This window comes from Balearica regulorum, chromosome 15 (genome assembly GCF_011004875.1).
Source record: "Balearica regulorum gibbericeps isolate bBalReg1 chromosome 15, bBalReg1.pri, whole genome shotgun sequence".
NCBI lineage: Eukaryota > Metazoa > Chordata > Aves > Gruiformes > Gruidae > Balearica > Balearica regulorum.
Window position 1 is genome coordinate 2227531 of NC_046198.1, and position 21994 is coordinate 2249524.

General features: G+C 48.5%; 1 protein-coding gene and 2 long non-coding RNA genes across 7 annotated transcripts in view; 2 read left to right on the plus strand and 1 right to left on the minus strand.

The window, feature by feature from the left end:
* Positions 1–315: 315 nt before the first annotated feature.
* LOC142603959 (uncharacterized) lies at positions 316–3601 on the minus strand. Its single transcript, XR_012837853.1, has 3 exons — positions 1759–3601; positions 1330–1459; positions 316–751 (listed from the first exon to the last, which is right to left on the minus strand). It is a non-coding gene; the product is annotated as an uncharacterized LOC142603959 (long non-coding RNA).
* Positions 3602–6101: 2500 nt separating this feature from the next.
* Positions 6102–11041, plus strand: LOC142603980 (uncharacterized). The gene is made up of 3 exons (XR_012837867.1): positions 6102–7135; positions 9105–9923; positions 10683–11041. It is a non-coding gene; the product is annotated as an uncharacterized LOC142603980 (long non-coding RNA).
* Positions 11042–13649: 2608 nt separating this feature from the next.
* Positions 13650–21994, plus strand: part of CLUAP1 (clusterin associated protein 1) — a 71928-nt gene continuing 63583 nt past the window's right edge. For 2 of the 5 annotated variants that reach the window (XM_075767735.1, XM_075767738.1), the window contains exons 1-4: positions 13650–13773; positions 14401–14512; positions 16541–16625; positions 21112–21291. In XM_075767735.1, the coding sequence (XP_075623850.1) occupies positions 13752–13773; positions 14401–14512; positions 16541–16625; positions 21112–21291 (399 nt within the window). In that variant the 5' untranslated portion in view covers positions 13650–13751. Of the gene's footprint in view, positions 13774–13840; positions 13970–14400; positions 14525–16540; positions 16626–21111; positions 21292–21994 lie in introns of those variants that run through there. The other 3 variants (XM_075767734.1, XM_075767736.1, XM_075767737.1) reach the window with 3 other exon arrangements.

A 21994-nucleotide genomic window follows, 5' to 3' on the forward strand; every position in this document is an offset into this window, starting at 1 on the left:
CCCTTTCTCCGAGGACTGTTACCAGGTTTCATTTCATCTAGCCGCTATTGACAGGGGAGGAAATTCATACATGTGTATTATCGTAGACTTTGCTAATCGTGCAGCTTTGCTTCCCATACAGGAGTAATTCACAGAACAGAAATGCTAATCAACATATCCTGACTTGCAATTATTCAGTGAACTTCTCAGAAAAACCTGCCAGACCGTTACCAGGTAAAGAAATTCATCAGCACGCGAATGCCCACGAACCCACGTGAGGAGGGACGTTACTCATCGGAACCGATCGATTCTGCACCGCTTGCTGCCGGACTCAGGTGCACCAAAGGCTTTTGTATACACTAAAAAACAAAGTATTTTTAATATCAGCAGATGGTGCTATCGAAGATAGCTGCAAAAGTGCAGCCTGACGAGACACGGAGGCAGACCCACACGAGCGCGGAGCCGCTTGCCCTGGGGTCAGTCCTTTTTGGAAGCTGTTGCCTGCATCCAACCAAACACTGTTTCTTGCTCGAAGCTCTCCGACGCTCGAGAGAAATGACCCCGAGCTTTGCCCAGCCACAGAGCGCTTCCTCTTGCTGCAGGGCAGTGGGTTGGTTTTTTTTTTGGGGGGGGTGTCTGACCTCTCTGACACAGAACAACAGCCTAATTACCTTCTGGGAGATATCGAGTCACTCCAGCCAGAGAGGGCATCACCATGGGGCTGGACCATCACACCTCAGCTCTGGGAGATTTGCTGCTTTGGGGCTTATTCCTGCAAAGACCATGAGAAATGTAATGTTTAATACCGTATCATATCATGTTATATGGTGCATGCAATGTATGCTTGAGCATTCGCCCAGCGGCTGCAGTCTTTGTTACAATACGATTATAAAGAGATTGAGTCTATGTCAACGTGTCCGTAGTCAGAAATCAGCCAAACGCCGCTGCCATCCCCCCCATTTGTGACCAGTTAGGGGATTTTCTAGAGAATCAGCTGCTTGGACATTTATTCCTGATAAATGCTGGTTTCAAGAGATACTGGGGGACAAAGGACTTGGGAGGGACAGGGAGAGATGTTCTTTTGAGTAGAGAAGGAAGAAGCTCGCAAGTCACGTCCCTGCACCTTGCAGGGGTCGTACGGGACCTGGAGATCGGAGCTCGGGGTTTTTCACAGCGTTTCCCCCCCCGTTTCCACCCCCTGGGGCAGCGACAGCCCAGGGATCCCGCTCCATCCACGCGATTTCACAGCAAAGGTCACTTCCAAGCCGGTGCTTCAGCGCCGCGTTGCCACATGCTCGTGATAAATGACTGTTCCCAGCTCATAAAGGCACTATTGAATTTGGCACTTACTCAGAGAAACCCTCAGCAGATGCCGTCCTTCCAGAGAGCCCCCGGGCGCGCAGGTTGCCGGGTCCGTATTCAAAGCTGAGCAAGTCCCTTTAGTTTCCGTTGTGTTTCTCTCCTTATTCAAGCAGGAAGGCTTAAACGATAAGATCAAGAACTTCTCTGAAAATCATCTATATTCACATCCTGCCCCGGAGCTGGACTCTTTGTACCCGTCCTCTGCTGAAGGGTACGGCTTGCCCTCCTCCATATGTCAAGCCTTGGCAGGCAGCGCAGCATCCGTATTCCACGTCAGGGTCGCTCTACCCCCGGCATCGGGAATTCAAGGAGCAGATAAGAGGCTGCATCTTTTATTTCCTTCCTGCCCATTAGGAACCTGGTTGCAACTTCTATTCCCAGGTATTTAAGAGGAATTGCACCCGATTTATCACTTGCCTGTCTTCTTTCTGGCCGGAGCGGTGGTGTAGCCACATCCCGGGGAAGCAGCATCTCCTTTTCTCCTACCGGCGTGGAAATAAGGGCGGCGGACACCTTCCTGCTTGGATGTGATGTACAAGGGGACGGAGCTGGCGACGGAGCTGTGCTTTGCTCTGCACCCAGCTGCATTTACAGCCCCAGGGGTAGAAAGGCAGATGACTTTCCAAAGGTGAAACACAGCCCTGAAGGTGATTTTGGAAAAAAAAAGAAAAAAAAAAAAATCCCTTTGCCCCCCGCTTTGAGCAAGCGTTTTTGTCATCCTCGGGGCACAGGCATGGCCTCCCCCCACATGCCCCGTGGCAGGCCACAGCTGCTTGCCAGGAACAGAGGGGACACGAGCAGGTTTCCAGGCTGGCAGCGCCAGGAATCAAAGATTCCCACCGGCTAAACCCCGCTCTGCCCCCGGCGGGGCAGCTACAGGCGGGTTTGGAGCAGGACTGTCCCCCCCGCCAGCACGTCCTGCCCCGCTCTTCAGCTTGCGTTTTAACACCAGGCGGGAGCCGAGGCACCCCCGCACCCCACCGCGATGGCTGGAGGAGAGCAGCTGGAGTGGCGATGCTCCTGTACGGACGTCCTGCACCGAAGCCGCTTCCTTCATCGGCGGCTGGACCTGACCTCTGGAAACCTCTCCCTCCGTCACGCCTGGATCTGCCGGGTCTCCATGGCCGTGCTCCTCTCGGGAGGCTTCACCTGCCTTCGTGGCCGAATTGCAAAGAGGTCCAGGGCCAGCAGAGCCCACGGCTGTTTCCTGAAGCATCAGGAACAACCTGGCTCTGGGTCAGCTCTCCCCGAGTTTCGGTTTTGTCCCACCGAAAGGCAGGGAAGGCAAACCCAGGAGTTTTCTCCCAGTGAGCCAATTTTAAATCAAACGCAAATCCTCCAGCCAGTGCACAGAAACATGTTTCAGAGTAGCTAAGACAACGTGGATGAAGTGACAACGGCGGCGGCTAGCCTCCCTCCGATCGCATCGCTCCCAGGTCATCTCCTCCGGCTGGCAGCTTGGATCGGTTTCAGACCCCTCCGTAGACTTGTGTTCACATCGTCGTCTGGATTTTTGATTTCTTTTCCCAGTTCCTGTTTCTAAAGGCCAGGGCCAGCCCTTACAAAGGCAGCTGGCAACGCCGGATACCTGCGCCGTGGTGGAGCTCGCTGCAGGAGTTCCTGCCTCTACGAGGACACGAGTCATGAAGGGATGACGCCGGTGACATACCGGCAGTCCCCTCGGAGAAGCGTGTGCTTCAAAGCACTCTACAAATACCATGTTTTCCTCCCAAACGTCTTAGCGCTCGCAGTTTTTTTATACTCCCATATGATTTCATTTCCCCTTCTCACCCAGCTGGGATGAAAATGGACAATTTCCAGCATTTCCCAACAGGGAGAGATACCAGTTCAGGGCAGGCGCTGGCCCTGATGAGGCACCTTTCCCCATCAGTCCTCAGAGCCGGGCGCACATGGGACACGTGGACACGGCCCCATCCCACACCCCCTCCCGGGTGTCCCCCGGGAGCCCCTCGGCTACAGAGGAGCCAGGGCCCGCGATGTGTTTTGCAAAGCAGTGGCCACCGTGGTACCTGTGGTGGACAGGGACTCGTGGGCGTGGAGGAGGACAAGGCTGCGCTCCCTGCAGCGATGGCTCTGCCAGGGACTGTCCCCTGCAGCCACCGCTGCTCCTGGGCATAGCAATGACCTGGGTCTTCAACCTCCGTCCCTACTAACCCCACCCCAGGTGAAACCACTGCTAAATGTCATTAAGCTTAATTGTAATTAAGCTGGGTAGGGTCTGGGCTAAGCCCAGGTGTCATCTCTGAAGGGTGTTTTCAGCAGAGCCTCCCACAGGGACAGGGCAGTGCTTTGCCAGCCAGGGCAGGAGATGGGGGGAGGTAGGTTGCTCCCCAAAATACTCAAGGGGAAGGATCTTCCGCCTGGAAGATCTCCTTCACTACTTGCCAAAACTGACCTTTGCTGTCGCTCTGAGGAACGAGTGGCTCGGTCCTGCCTGTGAAGGCACGTGGGCGTCTGCCCCGGCTCCCCCCGCCTCCCAGCCCGGGGGCATCTCTGAAGCCCCCCTGTGCAAGCGGAGGAGCAAAGGTGGGCATGCTGCGTGGGCTGCTGCAGCAGGGTGACCTGTGCACGCCCCAGAAGTGGTGCTGGCCCCCAGCTGTTTTGAGGACAGCGGTGTTTTCTGTAGCTTTGGCATCCTGTTTTGCAAAACAGAGGCTAACTAGGGGCTCAAGAAGCTGCGATGGCTTGCAACGTGTTCTGGGTCCTGTCCAGCCGCCGGGTCATTGCCATCTTGTGATGGAAGAAAATGTATTTTTACTCAGGACTGTAATCTGCGTGACTCTGTTTTGCTCAGACGCGGGTTTGAGTCGCTCAGACCCGCAGGGTGAGGCGTGCTCTGCGTTTCCTTCTGGCCAGCGGATCTGAAGGGGCTTTAAAACCACAACGCAAGGCTGCCAACCCCCCTCGTGATCTGTAAGGCAGCTCAGAGCTGGGGAAACAGAGGCACCGAGCCCGCGTTGCATCACAGGGCCGGTTGCTTGAGGCCGATGGACCCTGGGATCCCAGGTACCGGCTGAGGCGACGCATCTCCTGCAGCGTCCTGCCCAGGGCCCCCAGGTTCCCAGGCCGCAGCCTGACGGGCACGGCGCCGTATCGCGGCACGCTCGGCCATTCAACTTCAGCCTGCTGGGAAAACTTCTCCCTTTCTCCTCGCTTTGGGGAAAATAAAGTAAAAAAGCGACTTCTTAGCCGTTCCTCGCATGTGTTACCACAGGAGCTTCCCAAGCAGCTGGTGGAAGGGGCAGATCTGAGGCCGGGCTGCACCCCGGGCTTAGCGGAGCGGCTGCGGTTTGCAGGGAGACGGCTCCTCCGCTCGCGCACGGCTCTCCTTTGAGGCTTCAGACGTGAAGAGCCTGGGCAGCTCGGCACACGCCGGCGTTCCGGGCTCTTTCTGGCATTGGATTTCTGTGTATGTACAAAACCTTCACAAAAACGTGGGGGTTTGTGTATCTAAAGGTACTAACAGATACCATGAGCTGGCCAGAAAACAGCTCCTTGGATTTCTGTGCGTTAGCCAGGGCTGCTTGTGCGTGACTTTCCCTCTGATGATAGAAGGGCCAATTAATAGAGATAAAAAGTCGAGGCTGCGTAGTCCCCCGGTTATTGCTCCTTCCCCGCTTGCTCCCGTTTCTGCTGTTGCAGGGACGCTCTCCAGCAGCGGCGGCACGGACTCCTCGCCTTCTGCCTCAGCAATTTCTGTCTTCAAGGAGCTTTTCTCTCCTATAGAAGAACAGAGAAGATTTTTTAGCTCTCCGATACTGGCTGCGCTCCTTTCCGCTGGGCATCCTCGGCATCGGGGCCTTGCACGACTCACTCGGAGGGTGCTGCACGCAGCCGAGCACCCGCGTGTGGTGATGGGGTACGAGCAAACCCATTTACCGCTGAGGTGCGGGCGAGTGTGACCCCAGACTCCTGCTCTGCAGCTTTCCCGCCCTGGAGGCCGTCCTCCCGTGATGCGATAGGCTTTGGACTAGGTTTCGAGGGATATTCGCTTCTCTCTTAGCTAACGAACCCTGAAGCTGGGTCCTGGGTTCACTGGCAACGTGCTGTGTTTTCCGGAGCTCCAGTGAGGAGAGATTTCTGGATGTACATATTGCCTCGGCACAGATATCCTCATCGTGAGGTTTTTTTCTGATGTCATCAGAGATTTTCCAACAGCTTAACGGCCGACGGAGGCACCCAGCCTGCGCAGAAACCAATCTATCACTTGTCCAGGGAGCCAGAGATCCTCGTTACCTAACCAAGGGGGGATAATAACTCCCCAAATCCCATCGTATCTGCCATAGCTTTTCCCTCAAGAGCAGAGAGGTTATAAAGGTCTCCCTGCATCCACTGTACGCTCCAGACAGTGGCAGACAGCTGCTGGGAGCGATGCTGAATTCATCCAGGAGGAATAGCTTCCTCCAGGCTGAGTTTCACAGCTGAGGTGGTTTTGCAGCAGCAGAAGGTATGACAAGAAAAGGGTTATTTCCAGATGAGGCACGTCCTGGCTATCGCTCACCTTCTCCTTGCGGTCATGCCTGCTCTGGTCTGGCTGGGGTTCCCGCCGGGTGATGAAGCTGGGTGCTGGGATCCCTTCGGCTCTGCTGAGAGCCGGGGTCCCGTGGGAGGACTCGGCGGTGCCAGCCCCCCTGCCCCGGGCACCGTCACCCACCTGTCTGCAGGGGATGGGGTTACTCGGGTCGCCAAATCTTCTGCTTCCCCAGCTGCACCCCATCCCCATCCTGAAGCCCCTCCGTTGCTTCTGCTCCGAACATTTCCTTGTCACAAACTTATTTTTAGACCTAAACCTGCTGCCCTCCCCTTTTACCAGAGCAACACTTCATTTTGCTGCTGAGATCGCAGGTTTCTGCCAGCACCTAAAGCTGCCGGACTGGCTCAGCCCCAAGGTCTGTTTATCCAAGACCCCGACTCCCCCGGCGAGCTGGGACTCGTGGAGCGGCCGTTTCAGCCGACGACGGTTTAATGCCGAAGCAGAGCTGGGGACAGAAGAGGAACCCGGCTCCCAGCGCTTTGGGACTTTCCTTGCAGTTTGAAAAATCCGAGAGGTTTTTAAGTAAGCTGTTTCTTCTCCTGGCAGCATAAAATGTTGTGCGCTGCGGCAGCGGCTCGCCGCTTAAATGCTAATGTTATGTCTTCGTTTCCCTTTGAGCTCTTTCTCCCTCTTTTTCAGAGGACAGGGCTCCGTCCCCATTCCACCGTGGCCGTCGGCAGGACTCCCGCTGGCCCGTTGCTGGCTGAGTGGCCACCGGGCTCTACCGTCACGTGGCTTCCCCGGCCGCGGTGGTCCCCAAGCCCACCCGAGGCTGCGTGGTGGGGGCTGAGGGCGCAGACCTCCACGATCCCACCAGCTGCTGCCAGAAAGCAGCACCCTGATAACAGGGGAGGATGGAAAGCCACGCTTGGGGCGAAAACTGGGCAAAGGTGGCACCTGCACAGGTAAGGAATGTTTGGGAGAATCCTGGAAGAGCTCTCATTTCCACTCATTTATGTCCTTCGTTTTGATGGTGGTGCCCAAACGATGATTGCAATTAGTTAACTAAGGTAGCTGTGCCAAGACCAGAGCCTGGAGAAGAGGTCCTTGCCCAGGAGGGCTTGCTTCACCCTCGCGCTGTGCAGGGCTTGTACTCCTCACCGGTGAAAGCGGCGTTTTGCTTGGTGATCCTCAGGTAAAGGGGCAAATTGGGCAACCAGTGATGGTGTCCTTCCAAACCTACTTAGACTCTTTCTCCTTGTCACCTTGGCTGGTCGTTCTCCGTACCCTTCCCTCCAGGTAGGTCAAGAGCCAAAATGTTGATGTTGCAGAAAAACACACCAAAGTGGTTTTTTCATGAGAAAACAATGATTTTTGGATCTCTTTGTGTTGTAGCAAAGATGATCTGGGCTTTCAGCTTCCAGGGACAGAGGGAGCATCGTGTTGTATATAAATCAAGCTGTGCCATGCCATCTTAAATTGAACATCCTGAAATTAGGCAGATTCTGGGGGAAAAAAAGCACTTAGCGCCGAGTGGCGCTCGGCTTTGGCGGGAGCTAATGGAGAGTGGAGAAACATAATCTTGTTTTTCACTGCATATAGATGAGAACCCAATCTCTCCTCTCCTGACCTGTCAGGCAAAGTCTGAGATAAATCTGGAAATCTACTTGCTTGGGGATGGGTTTTTTTCATCCTAAGTAGCTTCTCTGGCTTATCTGCCGAGTGACCAAGCAGAGGCCGTTGATTTATTACCCCTTCGACTTGATACATGGGCTGCCGCTTATCCTGGGTACGGCACTCTGCTCTCACAGCTCTTCTCTAACGCCAGTGCGTTAATAGGGAGGGACTCGTTCTGCAATGTAATTACAGGGAACGTGACGTTCCTGGATGTTTTCCTTCCCCAGATGCAAAGGCTCTAGATTTCCCTAGGTTCCTCAGGAAAAAAAAAAAAAAACCAAAACCCAAAAAAAAGAGCCGGGTGGAGGGCTAATGTTAAATCAAATGGGAAGGAAGAAGGCTGCTCGTGAAACTCTCTTCCATGCCGACACCGAGGAGGTCACAAGCTGAGCCGGCCTTCAGCAGCAAACGGAAACCTCGGGTGGTGTGAACGGGGGGGGCAGCAAATGTTGCAGCCCAGGGTTGAAAACAGCCTTTAGGTGAAAATTAATCTGTCCCAGCTGGGTAATGGGGAAGGCTCTGATTAGAAGGGCAAAAATTGATGCCCAACTTGCAAATAAAAGCAGAAAGTGGATGCAAAAAACAGAACATGAAGTGTCGGTATGACACTTCCATACATCAGCCAAAAGAAAACCTCATAATTTCCTACCCTGCCCTTTTTTTTTTTTTTCCTCCCCCCCAGCCCCTCTATGAGCAAATGACTCTGGGGGACCCCTGAGCTGGATGCAGCACTGCAGGGGGGCCTCACCAGAGCGGAGTAGAAGGGCAGTGTCCCCTCCCTCGACCTGCTGGTGATGCTGCTGGACACGCAGCCCAGGACACGGTTGGCTTTCTGGGCTGCCAGGACACATTGCCGGGTCATGTCGAGCTTCTCGTCCCCCAACACCCCCACGTCCTTCTCGTTGGGACTGCTCTCCATCCATTCTCCGCCCAGCCTGGAGTTGTGCTTGGGATTGCCCTGACCCATGCGCAGGACCTTGCACTTGGCCTTGTTGAACTTCATGTGGTTCACATGGACCCACCTCTCCAGCCTGTCCAGGTCCCTCTGGATGGCGTCCCTTCCCTCCAGCGTGTTGACCACACCACACAGCTTGGTGTTGTCGGCAAGCTTGCTGAGGGTGCACTCTATATCACTGTCCATGTCGCTGACAAAGATGTTAAATACTGCTGGTCCCAGTACCGACCCCTGAGGAACACCACTCGTCACTGGTCTGCACTTGGACATCGAGACGTTGACCACAACTCTTTGAATGCGACCGTCCAATCAACTCCTTATCCACCGAGTGGTCCATCCGTCAGATCCACATCTCTCCAATTTTGTTACTTTGTGCTTCAGGAATCTGAAGAATGCCTGATCATCTCAAGTTTTTTTCTTCTTGATTTAAAAACCATTAGAGAAATCAGACTAAAATGCTTTGCTTTCTCCCATGATCGTATTTTCAACAGCAGGTTACGTCCTAGCCCTGCCAAGAGCTTACAGTCCTGCCATCCCTGGGATCGAGGATTGAATTTGCAGTGTGAGACTAACCAGGTAAGACAACATCAGAAAAAGAGCAGGAAAATCGTGATGTTCTTTTCATTTGCTTTGCAGGTCATTTTACAGAAGGGCACTGGGAAATGAGGGCACTCGGGCGCTGCTGGAGCGAGGTTCAACCGTGCCAGACCTTCCTGCCGGGGCGGCTGCGCTCGGGCTGCCAGAAGCTTGTTTTAGCCAGAAAAAACTCCATTTTGGTTTTAGACATGTGGATTTCTAGAAAGATACCAGTGTGCAATTTAGGATGAAACGGGGGTACAGGCTGTTCAGGGACCCCAGCAGGAACCGGCGTGCAGCCCACCCGGGAGAGACGGGCAGCCTTGTGCCTGCGACACTGGCCTGGGGACGAAGCCCGGTCTCAGAAAAGCCTGGTATCTGTCCTAGGTTTCTAAACTGGGTGATTCTGCATCTTTGAGGGCAAAATCAACCGTAGGTGCTCTCCTAACACACGGTGGTGGGACGGGGGGAAGAACAGCAGTTCATTTGCGATGTGACTGTAGCAGAGCCGTTGCTGGAGGCACGCAGCAGAAGCAGGGTCACGAGTGAGTGTCCGAGCAGGCGACGTGGATGCAGTTTTCCTCCTGCTCCTGCGGTTCAACGTGTCCCTGGAAGGTGTTTGTGGCCACAGTGGTGATGCCACCACCCACCCTCATGTTCCTTCTTCCCAAACTCCCCGCCAGCGCGGCTCATCTGGCTGCTGCGCACAGTTTCTTTCTGAAATTTAAGGCATGAAAAAAAAATAATAATCTCCTTTCCAATTAAGTGGCAGAGGCACCACAGCTGCTCCTTGGGGCTGTCTGAGCTGGAACACATCCCATCTTCACGACGGGCTGGTGGCACTCATCCGTCTGCCACATCCCCGAGCACGGACCCTCGGTGAGCGTGGTCCAAGGTCAGCCTGATGCCACGTAACTGTTTGCCCCATGGGAATAACATGAAACATCAACTCTTCACGAAGCATAATTCCTTGTTAGCAGAGGAAAAATACGTTTTAGGCCGATCTGCCAGGTACTGTAATGTAAGGATGTGAGAATTTGACTTAAAAACATGTGATAGCAATGTTAATGCCAAGCTCTGCCAAAAAAACCAACCTGGGGAAAGAGCAGTAGAACAGTAAAAATAAATAATAAAAAAAATATATATATAGCAAAGAAAACCCCTACCCTTCATCTGCAGGAAGATGGCAACAAGAGTTCAGATGGCTGAAAGGACACTGGGAAAGATTAATAGAGCTGATTATTTATATGTCGAGAACCTGACAGCTAGTGGGGGGGTGTCCTGAAGGGATGGGGGTGGGAGCAGAGTGCAGCCAGCACTGCTGAGATGAGATGGGGAGAAATGAGAAAAAAAAAACAACAACCCACTGGCTGGCGACCAGGAGGCTCCGACCACGAGATCGATAACGCTGTTTTAGATGTAAAGAGTGTTTTGAACACAGCGAGGAAAGGGGTGTCAACCGGCAAATGGTTAGATTTATTTTCCTGAACCTAAAATGGCAATAATGAGGTGAAGCAGCAGCAAACATACACGGAGGTTTTATGTTTGAGCTCTGTACGTGGAAGGGGGGATCCTGGCTGGGCAGATGTGGCCAAATTGTTTTTTCTCTCCCAAGAGAGAGAAGAATTTGTCTTGCAGGCAGAGGAGGTTGGTGGGGTGCTCCAAGTCTGGCCATCCTTGCAGAGAGATGGTTTCTCCTTCTTGTATCTCGCTGATCGCAGAGCTCATCTCCTGCCTTGGGACCAGCTCTCCCAGCGCATGGAGAGGCTGTGCACGGCAAACTCAGGTGCTGTTCTTGCTAAATCGGGAGCCGACACAGAGACATCGGGCTGGCTGACGGGATATTCGGATGATGGAGTATTTAAAAGCACGTTGCGCTAACCACGCTTGCAGCAGCCAAAAGGGACGCGATGGCATGCAGCCTGGATCAATGATGTTCTGCTGTCCGGGTCAATGGTTTCTTGGTGAAATCTTTGATTAATGGATGCTCATGAGCCAAAGCATGACTTGACTTCAGTGATGTGTTTGGGGATGGGTGGGAGCCGGAGAGAGGGGCTGAAAGGGGTTGGCAGAGCCCTGGAACCAGCGTGGAGGCAGTGAGTAGGACGAGATAATGCTAACAGCCTGGGGCGTGGGTTTGCCTGGCCCCGCTTGCAGCAATGCACAGCGCTTGTCAGCCCTAAAGTGATTTGGGGAGCCCCAAAAGTCACATGCACGACATATGAAACAGACAGAAGAGGAGATTATTTTCCACGAGGTGTTAAATAATAGCCGTTGCTTCTGTCATACCCACCTGCGTTTCAGAGCGAAGACGTTCACTGCGGGGGCTGCTAATTCCTTATCAGGCTGCAAAGTGGGGTCACTGTCTTCTGCTAACAACCAGCCCGGTGCCGCTGGATGCTTACACACCGCTTGGACATCGTTTGCCACCCCCGGCTGGGTTCCTTCTACACCTCTACCAGGCCCCCAGCAGCGGTTGTGGCTTCCTACAGCCCTAAAGAAATGAAATTTCATCTAAACGAAATTAGAGGTTTGGATGGAGACCAGGCGCTGCAGATGTGCAGTGAAGATATTACCATCTGTACTCAGAAGCCTGCAATGTCATCTGATAGCTCACCCATTGCCACAGAAACCTGCGCCAAAAGTTTACATTTTCTTTCATTTCCAACACAATTTTCGGCTTCTGTAGTGATGAAGGGGGAAAAAAAACCCCAACCCCTCAAAAGTGTGAATTGGGCTGTGGAATAGGGAGCTGTTTCCATTCCGCGTCTAGGGAGTAAGTAGAGCTGCGTAGTGTTTTTTCCTCTGGGTGTGGGTTTTTAGAGATGGGAAGGTGGCAAGGAGAAAGGCTTAGCCCTCGTGGGTGTGGTGTGAGCTCCTGCCATGGGTGTATGGCTGCAGTTTGCTCCTCTTTGAGCCCCTGCTTAGTTCAAAGCTACATCCGCTCCATCTCCAGCGGCATGGTCGCCCTAATAATAATATATAAACATTAATGACATTTATGTAAGGTGAAGAGCTGAGGTAAACAGTACACTGACAATTTATTTCATGTATTTTACAGCTTTGGCTGTCCCCCACGTATTTCATCCCCCCTGCCTTTTGCCTGCTAGCGGGGGAACATTTCCTTCCTTCTCTGGTCCCCCTGCCCAAGTTCTTGGATGGCTGGTACACTCTTGAACTAATTAATTAAGGTTTGCTATCTCATGGCTTTGTGGCATAAGAAATCCACCCTCTAATCGTGTATCCTATTTTCTAATGTAACTATTTAATTTCAATTTATTCTTTGTAAGGATTTATTGCTATTTCCTTGCTTTTGATTACTTTTTCAATCGTGTGGATAGGGTACTGCTCAATACAGAGCCAATGTGTGCATGTCCTATGTGTGCTGGGGCAGTTAGAACTGGAAAACTGCGGACTGCTCTGCAAAATGTCCTGAGACATCCATAGATCAGCCTGACATCTAGATTATTTTCAACTCATTCTACCCCACGATATTGATGACCCTGTCAGTAAGAGCTGTGGCCGTTCCGTCCGGTGTTTCTGCACAAGTCTCATGGTCAGAGCTCCTGTTCCTTTAGGACATCTGAAACCACCAAGTGTTAGCGGAGAAGCTGTCATACTGTTCTTACTTGATGCATCAACATGAAAACTGCTGTTGGCTATGTCTGTAAGGGCAAACTCAGGACACCAAGAGCCTTTAAGAAGTTTGTTACGAAACTGCTGACAGGATCGGTCAGCATCAGTTGCGGATAGGAGCTGAGAGGTGGCAAGAAGCCGTGTTGGCTGGCCCGGGGACGCTGGTTCCCGGGGGTGTCTGGGGACAATGAACGCACAGGGGTCTGGCTCTGCCGCCGGGCAGCCATGTGCAGGCTGGGCTGTGCCAAACACCTCCTGTGCGTTTCAGCGGGTGCTCCATGTACTGCAGTCGCTGTCTGCGTGGCTGGGACGCCATGGATGCCCATCAGAAATGTGTGACCGGAGAGGAAGGTGTTCCTGCCTGGCCCTCGTCCCGCGCTCCCCTTCGAGCTCAGCCCTGCGACGCTCGAGCACCCAGGCAGAGCTGCGTGCCGGACTCCTGTCCGCGGGGAGATCCAAGTCGTCCTCTGCAGAGCGGGTGCAAGGGGGATGCGCTGACTCCAAGAGGAGCGAGAGCCGGGGGCTCGGCCCCCTGGACGCGGCAGCGGTGGGTTCATGTCCGCTCAGCCCAGGTAAGGACGTGGGTCCCCCGTCCCGTGGGGGAGCACGGCCTTCTCAAACCACAGCAGCCAGGGTGAACGTGGCACAGGTACTACCGGGTCTTCCCGAAAATAACCGATCTGGCTCCCCAGATAATACATTTAAGCCAGGCTCAGCAGAGCCCCTGCCTCAGCTGGATGTCACCACAGGGAACAGCCATGACACTCAGGTCCCCCCGGCTTTGGGCCGGGCAGCGGGGCCAGCCTGCACCCCAGGGGCAGCCACCTCGCCAGCAGGCCCCACCACCCCGCAGAGGCATGGAGGGGGAGGCTGGGAGCCCCGCGGCTGGTGAGAGGGTGCCCCGGGCTGAGCTCCGCAGCGCCGGCCCGGGAGGCGCCGACCCACCGCCATGGCCCTTCGCTTTCCGCAGCAGTTTGGCCCGGCCGTTGCGCCGTAGGGGGGTTGCCATAGAGACGAGCGGCGCGGCCTAGTGCGGCGGTGGCAGGCGGAGGCTCCCGGGCTCCTCCGGCGATGTCGTTCCGCGACCTCAGGAGTGAGGAGCTTCGCTGAGGGGAGCGGGGTCTGGGGCGGTGGGACGGGATCTCGGCCCTCTCCGGGCTGCCACGGCTCGCTGGGGCCTGCGGGACGGCTCCGGCCCCGTTGGGTGCCCTCGCAGCCGAGCGGGTCCCGCTTTTCCTTTAAGTTTTGCCCAGTGGTTTCACTGAGGGATCCAGGAGGCAGCGGTGGCGGTGAGGGGCGCTTGGGGCCTAACGGGTGCCTCAGATGAGGGCTACAGGAAGGGCTGCCGCAGGGTTGGAGCCATTGACTGACAGGCTGCGCTTTAACAGGGTGTAGTAAATGCAGAGAATTAGGATAGCACAGCCTGTGCATAGCAGTGATCCCGTAGTCTGTAGTTAACTTCATTTAAATGGTGTGTTTTGCAGAGAGAAACAGTTTTAACGTTGTTTCTGTCCAGTGAATCTCATGTTAAAAAGTCGCCTTTTTACTCAGGTCATGTTTTCTATTGAAATGATACTTCTTTTCATTAACCTAGTCAGGGTATTTTTTTAACAGTACTTTGAACAGGGCTATCTAATGGTAAATGAACAGCATGCTGAGTTCTTGGTAATGTCCACGTTGGATATGTGAGAAGGAATCCCTGCTCTTTCTTGTTTTTCAGATTTTACTGAGATGATGAGGGCACTGGGGTATCCCCGACTCATATCGATGGAGAATTTCCATAGCCCAAACTTCATGCTTGTCTCAGAAGTGCTTCTCTGGCTGGTGAAAAGGTTGGTGATCAGGTGGGGCTGGTGCTGGAGTGGGATATGTATGCCTGGAGCTGATGTTTTGGTGTGAAACTGTATTAAGTTTAAAGAGGAACATGATGCTATTGAGTCCTTCTTTGAGGTCTGCTCTTCTAAATATCAGGTAGAAAATCCGGTAGTTAAGTTTGAAATGTGGTAGTTAAGTTTGCAGGTTTTTAGTTTAATTCTACAACCAAAACAACAACAAAAAAAGCATTTTAGTAGCTGAAGTAGAAAATATAATGTCTGCCCTGGCAGATTGCATCCTGAAGGCGGATGTAGTTATTCAAAAGTAGCTGTATCTCTTCCACATATTTTACATACTCGTTACCATTCTGCCTGTTTCTGACTTTCTACCCCAAACAGGGTGATATATAGTGAGAACTTTACAAGATACAGTTTGTTCTTACCTTGTTGCTACACTTGTGATTGGTTCAACCTGGTATTGTCTAGCATCAGTGCCATGTTTAACAACAATAAAATGATACAGTACTAATCTACTACTATCCAGTTGTAGTTTTACACCCATTGACAGACTTTGGTTAAATATTTATGAAACTTGAGGTGCCAATCAAATTATACGTAATCTTCTTTCTCCCATGTAAGTGAAAAAATAAACAATTTTTTTAAGCTACTTGTGAGGTAGAATATTACAATTGAAAATATAATGGTGACTCATTTGCCTGATTGCTATTTTTTGGTCTGGATTCTTAATTAGTATCCATTAAGTTTAATTACCGAGCTGTTAGAAATTTGCTGAATACTGTTGCAATTGTAATAAAACAGGGAAATACTTACAACCATGCAAAATTACTTGGATCAAGTTACCTAAATATTCTTTAAAATAATACTATTACACTGAGGGTCTAAATCACTGGTTGTTTTTGACTCACGTAAGAACATAAATCAGTGTTCCCTGAGTATATAACAGTAAAATAACAGAGCAATTGAAAGAAAACAAATATATTATTTAAAATATATGTTTCTCTAATGAACCTGAACACTTTTAAAAGCTTAAACTTCTGTGTTTTAAGATTACTGGGAGCCCTATGCCTAATAATGAAGTCCTGCACTTTCAGACCAAATAGAAACTGAACATGGTTTTCTGCTATGGGTCGGAATTCCACTTGACACAGGCAGATAGCTTTTCCAGTCTCTAAAATCCTTTTAATTACACTTTAAAGCAATGAGGTTATTTTGTACGTGCCTTGCTCGTAATTTCAAATGCGATTTGAAAGCAAAGATGCTTTTTTTGCCTGTCTGAATGCTGAAAATCTTGAAGCCTTTTATGACACTGGGAATTGACTTTTTTTCTTCCCTGGTTGCTGTAGGCTGGTGACTTCTAGACATTTCTGCATTTCACTGGTGGTTTTTTTAGGCATTTCAGAATCTTTCGATTTGCTTTTTCATAACTTTTGTCGACTTTTGAAAGTAGTATGTTTGAAATGATGCCTGAGTGTGAACTTTTCTTGTGGATTTTGAGAGCGTGGAAAGGTGTTATCACATTTTAAAGGACAAGATGGCTGATTTTGTTATTATCAGCAATAGTAATCTTGTACAAGTCATTTTAGCGCACCACCGGAAAGACGGGGAGTATTAACTCAGTCGTATGCCTGGTGTTTTACATTGTGCAGCCACACATGCTTAAGTTTAGCTTGATCTATATAAACAGCTTGTGATTTAAATAGTAAATTTGTTATGAAAATAAGTATTTCACAGATGTGATTGAGCCAGCTAAATTTTGCTCCTTTGCAAAACTGAGTGTAAAGATGTACTCGGGACCCCACAGTAACAATTCCTTCCACAGAAGTGTCTCAGGGTTTACAGCTTTTGCAGTTTACCCAATGTATGCATTCCAGGGTCTGGATACTCCAGTCTGCAGTAGGAGCTAAAGATTTATTTTCCAGTCTCGTATGTGCTTGTTTTGTTGGATTTTTGTCTCGCAAATGAATCAGTCTCTTTAATATTGCACATGTATTTCTTGTCAGAATCTGTGCATGCTTCTTTCCACAGGTATGAACCTCAGACTGATATTCCTGCTGATGTGGAGACAGAACAGGACCGGGTTTTCTTCATTAAGGCAGTGGCTCAGTTTATGGTAAGTCTGCCTAGAGGAGTGGCGCTTAAGCGCATTGAAATACTGGTTCCATATTTAATGCTTTCTCTTTTACAATTTCCTTGCAATAGGTGGCTGAGTATGTATTGTGTTCTTGTGCTGTATTGTGTTTTGTGCTATTATAAACTTGAACAGACCAGGGCGTGCTGTTTCTGAAATCATGTAGAGTTATGTACATCTCTGCAGAATTGGAATCTAAACTTCTAATGCTAAAACAATATCCATCCTTATCACTTCATATTTATAAAAAGGTAATAAAAGGAATATATAGCTGTAGATATTAATTTTTCTGGAGGCATTTAAATGGGTTCAGAAGAGATCTCATCCTACTTCTTGCTGTTGTCGGATGCCTGATTCATTTGTGTGCTTGAATAGTCATAACTTCTCATGTTTTCATTATGCTATATAATCATATATTGGTATTCTGTTGTATGAGCCTTCTCACTTACTAGATCGAGCCATCTTTTTCTCAGATCAAATCTTTTATCACTTTATGCATGAGCACACTTGAATTGGCCATCAACTTTTTTTAGTCTTGTGGAATAAAATAACATTGTCCTTCGTGTCATTCTTGTTATTTTGATGTAGCATGAGCCTTTGATGTTATGACACACTTACATAGCACTCTTAATCAGGTGGAAAAAACTTAACGGGGCTGTGGGTGGATCTGGAAGGAATCAAAGTCTTTATGCTAATAGCGAAGATTAATTTCTTATAATTCTTTTTGAATTTTTCACAGCCTGGTTTGGGTTGGAGGGGACCTTAAAGCCCATCTAGTTCCACCCTCCACTAGCCCAGGTTGCCCAAAGCCCCATCCAACCTGGCCTTGAACACTGCCAGGGAGCCAGGGGCAGCCACAGCTTCTCTGGGCAACCTGTGCCAGGGCCTCAGCACCCTCACAGGGAAGGATTTCTGCCTCACCTCTCATCTCCATCTCCCCTCCTGCAGCTTCAGGCCATTCCCCTTGGCCTGTCACTCCCTGCCCTTGTCACCAGCCCCTCTCCAGCTTTCCTGGAGCCCCTGCAGGGACTGGAAGGGGCTCTAAGGTCTCCCTGGAACCTTCTCTTCTCCAGGCTGAGCAACCCCAACTCTCTCCATAGGAGCCTGTCTCCATAGGAGGGGTGCTCCTCGATTTATTTTTAAAATATTTTAAAATTACATTATTACCAAACCAGCTTTCCCCTTTTGATTTGTGATCTTGTCCACCATAATTTTTTCTTAATTCTTATTTTTACTGTGTTTAGAGAATGATACACTTCCCTACATACTATGCACCTTTGAGCCCTGGAACATCCTAATATGCAGTGAACAGATCTGTCTTTTTGGAGAGATTTCCTTCCTCCAAATCAAGTATATTTTAAAAGGACAAGTATGGACGCAGAAATGTTATGTATACATTTGGCTTTTAACAGCTGATTTCATGTAAGAAATCCCAGTTTGAAGAATTACATAATATGATTCAGAAAATGAAATGAATGGAAATGTCTTTAATCGTCCTGTACTTGGTCTCAGTTAATAATACAAGATAATATGGGGATTGTTCTGGGGTTTCAGCATTTTCAGAATGAGAACAGCTTGCAGACATTTCTTTAGTAATTCGCTGTCCATGGAATCCACAGTTACCTTCTCCAGTAACTAATAGCTTTATGCATCTGTAGCCAGATGTGAGATTAGATGGAGACAGATTTGTCTCAGAAGAGAATATCAGGCTAGATTAATCATCATGAAATATAACTAGAGTATTGCTCTCCTTTACTGAACAAGGAGTAAAGATGTGTTAATTGTTTACACAAATTACGTATTGCTCTATGTTACTGGTAGTTTGAGAACTTACCAAACGTCTCCTTTTCAGACCCAAAAGTTCCTGAAGTGTCTGCAGTATTGTCTTACGTGGTTTTTTTAAACGTTTGCCCACCTAGAACTACCCTAGTCTGTGTGGCTCAATATCTGGCTCCTGTTTGAGCCCACTCGGATCCAAATTTGAGCTAGAGTGCCACAAAAAGCCTCCGATGAGTTTAGCATCATAGAAATACATTCACAAAAACATACGTAGCAAGCCAAGGTACCAAACCTTTTGCAAAAGTCAGACATGTGTGTGTTTTAAAAAGTGATGGGAGAAGCAGTTGATGCAATGTCTGCTAATAATCTTCCCAAGTGCTTTCCGGGAAGTATCGTGTGTTCAGTTCCCATTTCAGCCTGTGGAGATTTACAGCCGCTACTTCACTACCCAGGAGACTATCCTAAGTATTAAACGAGACAGGGAGATGAGAGCAATTCTTCCTATTGAGAATGCGCCGTTGTACAGGAGAGAATGCAAAATGTTTGGACTAGACAGGCTAAAGACAATGACTTTGCAACTGAATGGCTGGAACACTCAGCTGGGAGTTCTGGTTCTTCCCTGGGCTGGTTTTGTGTTTCCACCACACTGTCAAAATTTGGCTCTATGAAAATAATAAAGCAGATTTTAAAATAAAGCAAACTTTCTGGCTGTGGATGCCATTCTTGCAGTATCTTTCTATTTCTCTTTTCTATTGCATTGTCATAATCTGGTCTTCAGAATAGATGGAGATGATTTTTAATGACACTTTAAAACTCTAAAGAGTTGTTATAAAATAGGTGACTGTCTCGTTTTCCAAACGTGGTTACCTTCTTGAATAAGCAGTGCCATTGTGCCAATCTGAAAAACATATGTACTTGTCTGTATATTTTTTTCCTCTTTTTAAGTAGTCTTTGAGTTGAAAAAACCCCATTTTTTCCTTTTATTAGGCATTGATTTTTCTCTCTAGGGGTTAAATGGAGCTGAAATTGGAATTCCTGTCTTTAACAACATCCTTTATGATGTGGTGCATTAGTTGTCTTTGTGTAGGGGATGTTTAACAGATTCTGTCAATTTAATGACCTGCTTCTCTTAAAATTTAATACCTACTGTTTCTACGATTAGTTTTTTTAGAAGCCTTGTAGTGAAAGGGAAGGAAGGAGAACAATCTGCCTTTCCACTTGGTGTATTGGCTCATTTGAGGTCACGCTGGTCAAAATTTTCAAAAGCGATTAGGGTTTTTTGTACCATAAGTCTCATATTGCCGTGGTTCAGGGTGTACAGCATCAGTCACCTGTTCTGGAAGTTTTGACTTCACTTTCAGCTCAGGTCTTGCCAGCAGGAAGCGGATGTAGAGTCATTTTGCTCTGAAAAAGGGTTGAGATTTTGGGCCGAGAGAGGCAAACGGAAATGGAAATCTGATTGTAAAGTCACAAAGTTTGACAAGCTGCATACGAAAAATAACTATTTACTTTGTTTCCTTTGTTCTTTGAAAAGTTGAAGCTAAATCCATGGTTTGAGATGTGGTCCTTTCTCTCTTTAGTTTCACAGGAAGTGTTCCTGCAGTCAATTATTCAGTGCAGAGTGGGCAAAACTTGTGTCAGCCATTTTAATGTTTGAGTCTGTTAACCCAAATTGAAGGTCTTGCACTGTCAGAGCCCTAGGGATGGTGTGAATTGCTTACGGTAACACTGTAATACCAAAGTTGTGTAATACCACGAGTGAATTGTGGATAGATTCTTTCTGCCATGCGGTATTCCCAAAGGATAAACATTTTGGCAGAAGTTTCATCTTAGGAAGATGCTGAAAAGAAGATGTTAAGGCATTCAGCTGCTTAGTTTTTGTATTCATAGCCGGTGATAAATTTTTATTTGCTTGTTTGTTTAGTCATGCCAGCACAAAGACTGCCTCAAAGTTTTACCTGAAGTTTGGTGTGGCTATCTGTTTGTAATATCTTCTTGTTAGGAATTTCAAGAACACTTGTGTGCTTTTCAGTGACAGATGTATCATTTCTATTATGCTCTCCCTGCCCCCCCTGCTTTATTATTTTGAAGTATAAAAAGATAATATTATAATTTTTAATGGGTTGGTTTGGGTTTTTTTTTGGTTACTGGTCTGTCTGTACTTTTCAGAGATGGAAGACAAGGGAATAAAATCATTAATATCGTAGCAGGGAAAAATCTGAGAGAAACAATAAAATGTTCTGAAGGTACTGTTGGAAGAGAAGACAGTTAAATTAGGATAATTGATCATCTTCTTGTAACTCATTAAGGGTGAAATTTACCTCTCTGCAGCATCATCACAAGACCAGGGCAGCACTTACATTCCACTTAAACTTAATCTGAATTTAAGTGGTGCACAGGGTTTTTGCTGATCTTCATGCAGGGAAGAATTAATGGATAATTTGAGTTTTTTTCATTCTGGCAATTATCTGCAAATGTTCTGACGTGCAGAAAGTGCACATGTTTCAGAAAAAATTCTTCTAGAAACATCAGTAATATGATGAGGCAAACTTGTCTTTTCCAAACAGGAGGATTTGTATCTTTAAAGCACAGCATGGTGCCCCTGAAAAGAGCTTTCGAGTGAAGTGTGAAGAGGTAAATGACGATTTTGGTTTTTGTGACACAATGAATTCATTCTTTCTTCCCAAAGGCTACCAAAGCTCACATAAAGCTCAACACTAAGAAGCTTTACGGGGCAGATGGCTATGCAGTGAAGGAACTGCTAAAGGTCACCTCTGTGCTTTATGGTGCTATGAATACCAAGGGAGTGGAACGTGCAGATGTGAGTGAGGAAGACAGCAGCAAGTTCAAGTTTGATCTTGGCTCAAAAGTAAGGAAAACATGTACTTTTGTTTCAGGCAGGGGGGTTGTGTTAACTTCTGAAAAACAAATCCATTTTTTATCTGAAACTTAAGTAGAGAACGTTCTTGCAAGGGAGTGGGTATAGTTTTAACTCCTACTTTCTGCAGTTGAGGTTATATGCTATGATTTGCTTTAATCTCTGTGAATTCTCAACCAGAAGCATAATAGAAGGCAACAGTGGCACAAAATTGGTTATCTTTCATTTGGACTGCTGTTGAAGTCATAGAAATATTGGAGTAGGCCGGAATACAGACTATTTTCTATCTAACAACCTTGTTGCAACAGGAGGAGTTTGCAAAATACTGCCTGAAAGTTGGTTTTCAGCCCGTTTACAATGAAGGAAAGGGAAATCTTTGTGTTACCCTAACAGTCATCGAAGCTGTTCAAGCCCTTAAAATAAATGCCATCTCTAGGTATTTAAAAAACCCCCAAACCTAATGCTTTGTTAAATAAGAGGAATTCCTGTTACTGCTTTTTGTTAGTTTTAGCACCTCTTCTATAGTCTAATATGTCATGCCTCCTTGTTAGGTAATAATACTATTCTTGATAAAATGGCAGAATTGCAGGCAATTTTTCCTCTATATAAGTCTGGTGTGTCTCTCTGAAGAAAGCACCTGAAGAAATAATGAAAAAACACTTGTGGATGATCAATATTCATTACCTGTGCTATG